Source organism: Lottia gigantea (assembly GCF_000327385.1).
Source record: "Lottia gigantea unplaced genomic scaffold LOTGIsca_538, whole genome shotgun sequence".
Taxonomy (NCBI): Eukaryota; Metazoa; Mollusca; class Gastropoda; family Lottiidae; genus Lottia; species Lottia gigantea.
Window position 1 is genome coordinate 9,505 of NW_008709843.1, and position 1,653 is coordinate 11,157.

General features: G+C 32.9%; 1 protein-coding gene across 1 annotated transcript in view; it reads left to right on the top strand.

Annotated features, from left to right (window-relative positions):
* The window catches only part of LOTGIDRAFT_55033 (hypothetical protein), a gene marked incomplete at both ends in the record, with an annotated part of 2,406 nt that extends 802 nt beyond the window's left edge, over positions 1-1,604 (top strand). Inside the window, 4 exons of the mRNA XM_009062855.1 lie at positions 43-170; positions 575-697; positions 910-1,058; positions 1,472-1,604. Of these exons, the coding sequence (XP_009061103.1) occupies positions 43-170; positions 575-697; positions 910-1,058; positions 1,472-1,604 (533 nt within the window). The remainder of the gene's footprint in view (positions 1-42; positions 171-574; positions 698-909; positions 1,059-1,471) is intronic.
* Positions 1,605-1,653: the final 49 nt, after the last annotated feature.

Consider the following 1,653-nt stretch of genomic DNA (forward strand, 5'->3'; position numbering starts at 1 on the left):
ATCGTTGTACCTTTCCATCCTGGAAGTAGGTTTGAAGGCAAGATTTAATGTCATTATATTATCATATTCCAGGACCGATTGGAGTTAATATGGAAGAGTTTATAAGAATGATATGGGATGTTGATGCTAGTAAAATAGTTATGTTAACAAATCTGTTTGAAAACGCAATTGTATGTATGAAATCAAAATCAATTGTCTTTTATTCATTTACAATCTCAATATTCTAAATTATTATGTGCAAGTTTTTTAGTGCATAAAGTCGCCTCAATGGGTTGTCGCTGTACACAATATAATCTTACGTTATCTTGTCCTACAATTGTTGTAATCGCATGGATTAACAAACTGTGGTCATTTCCAGTAAAGATGTTTTCAATATCATTTTGTCATAAGCGATACCAGCTCGTGAAAATGCTGGCTGTCCTGTGTACGATTATCTAGAAATGGAAGAGGAGCATGATGAATTTTGCTTTTGAAATGTGATACTCGCAGCATTATCACCTGGTGTAACAAATTCTGTGTTAATAGATAACAGTTGGGATGCTAAGAAAAACGATGATACTTTATATTATTTCAGGAGAAATGTAAGCAGTATTGGCCAGATATTGGTAAAACACAACAATTTGGTCAAATTTACATGAAACTGATAAAGGAAGAGGTTTATGCCCATTTCACAATAAGAGAAATACAAATAACCAAGGTATAATATTTCAGTGATTGAGCTTTTATATTTAAACGTTTTCCAGTACATGAAAAAATTGACCCAGTTTTGGGAATTCAGATCAATTTGATCCACTCAGTTCGACATTTGATAGACATTGAATAAGAGCAACTGCTGGCAACTGTGATTTTTCAGTAGTTTGCGAACTTTGGACGACTAAATCCAGTGTTTCTTTTTTTTTATTATATCAGGACTCAAATTCAAGAATATTCCGACAATATCATTATACATCATGGCCTGATAAAGGTGTACCATCTGATATTGCTTCATTGGTCGAATTCCGTAATAAAGTCAACAAGTCATCATCCAAACGTTCAGGTCCCATGATTGTTCATTGCAGGTACTCTATATTTTTTTATTGTTAAGATATACATATAATGCAATTTCTGCTTTCATTTAAATTCACGAAATAAATATAGGCCTACCAAAGGAGAGTACTAGTTATACCGTGGGAATTCGGAATAGATAAACTCCCGCGCAACACGTTTTTGCAAAGATCGAGCAAGCCCTGTTTCAGTAGATGCACGAAACTACATTTAGCCTGATCTTACATTGCAATACATTTATATCGCATTTTTTTCAATAACGGATGCTTGCCAGATTTTTATTTTAATAAATAAAGGTTAAAATTATTGACGTAATGAATATGGAATATAAACACTTATACGTTATAATATGCCCTGGGTCTGTTGTATTTAAAAACATGTATTGGCTCTAACATTTCTGACTGTGCGAAATTGTTTGTTTTTTCAGTGCTGGTATTGGTAGAACTGGAACATATTTAGCTTTAGATTATCTGATACAACAAGCTCAAGCTGAAAATTCTGTAGATATTTTTTCTTGTGTATCACAGATGAGACAAGAAAGAGTTAACATGGTTCAGACTCTGGTAAGATCAGAAATTTATATGGAGAATATGCGGAAAATAATTTGAT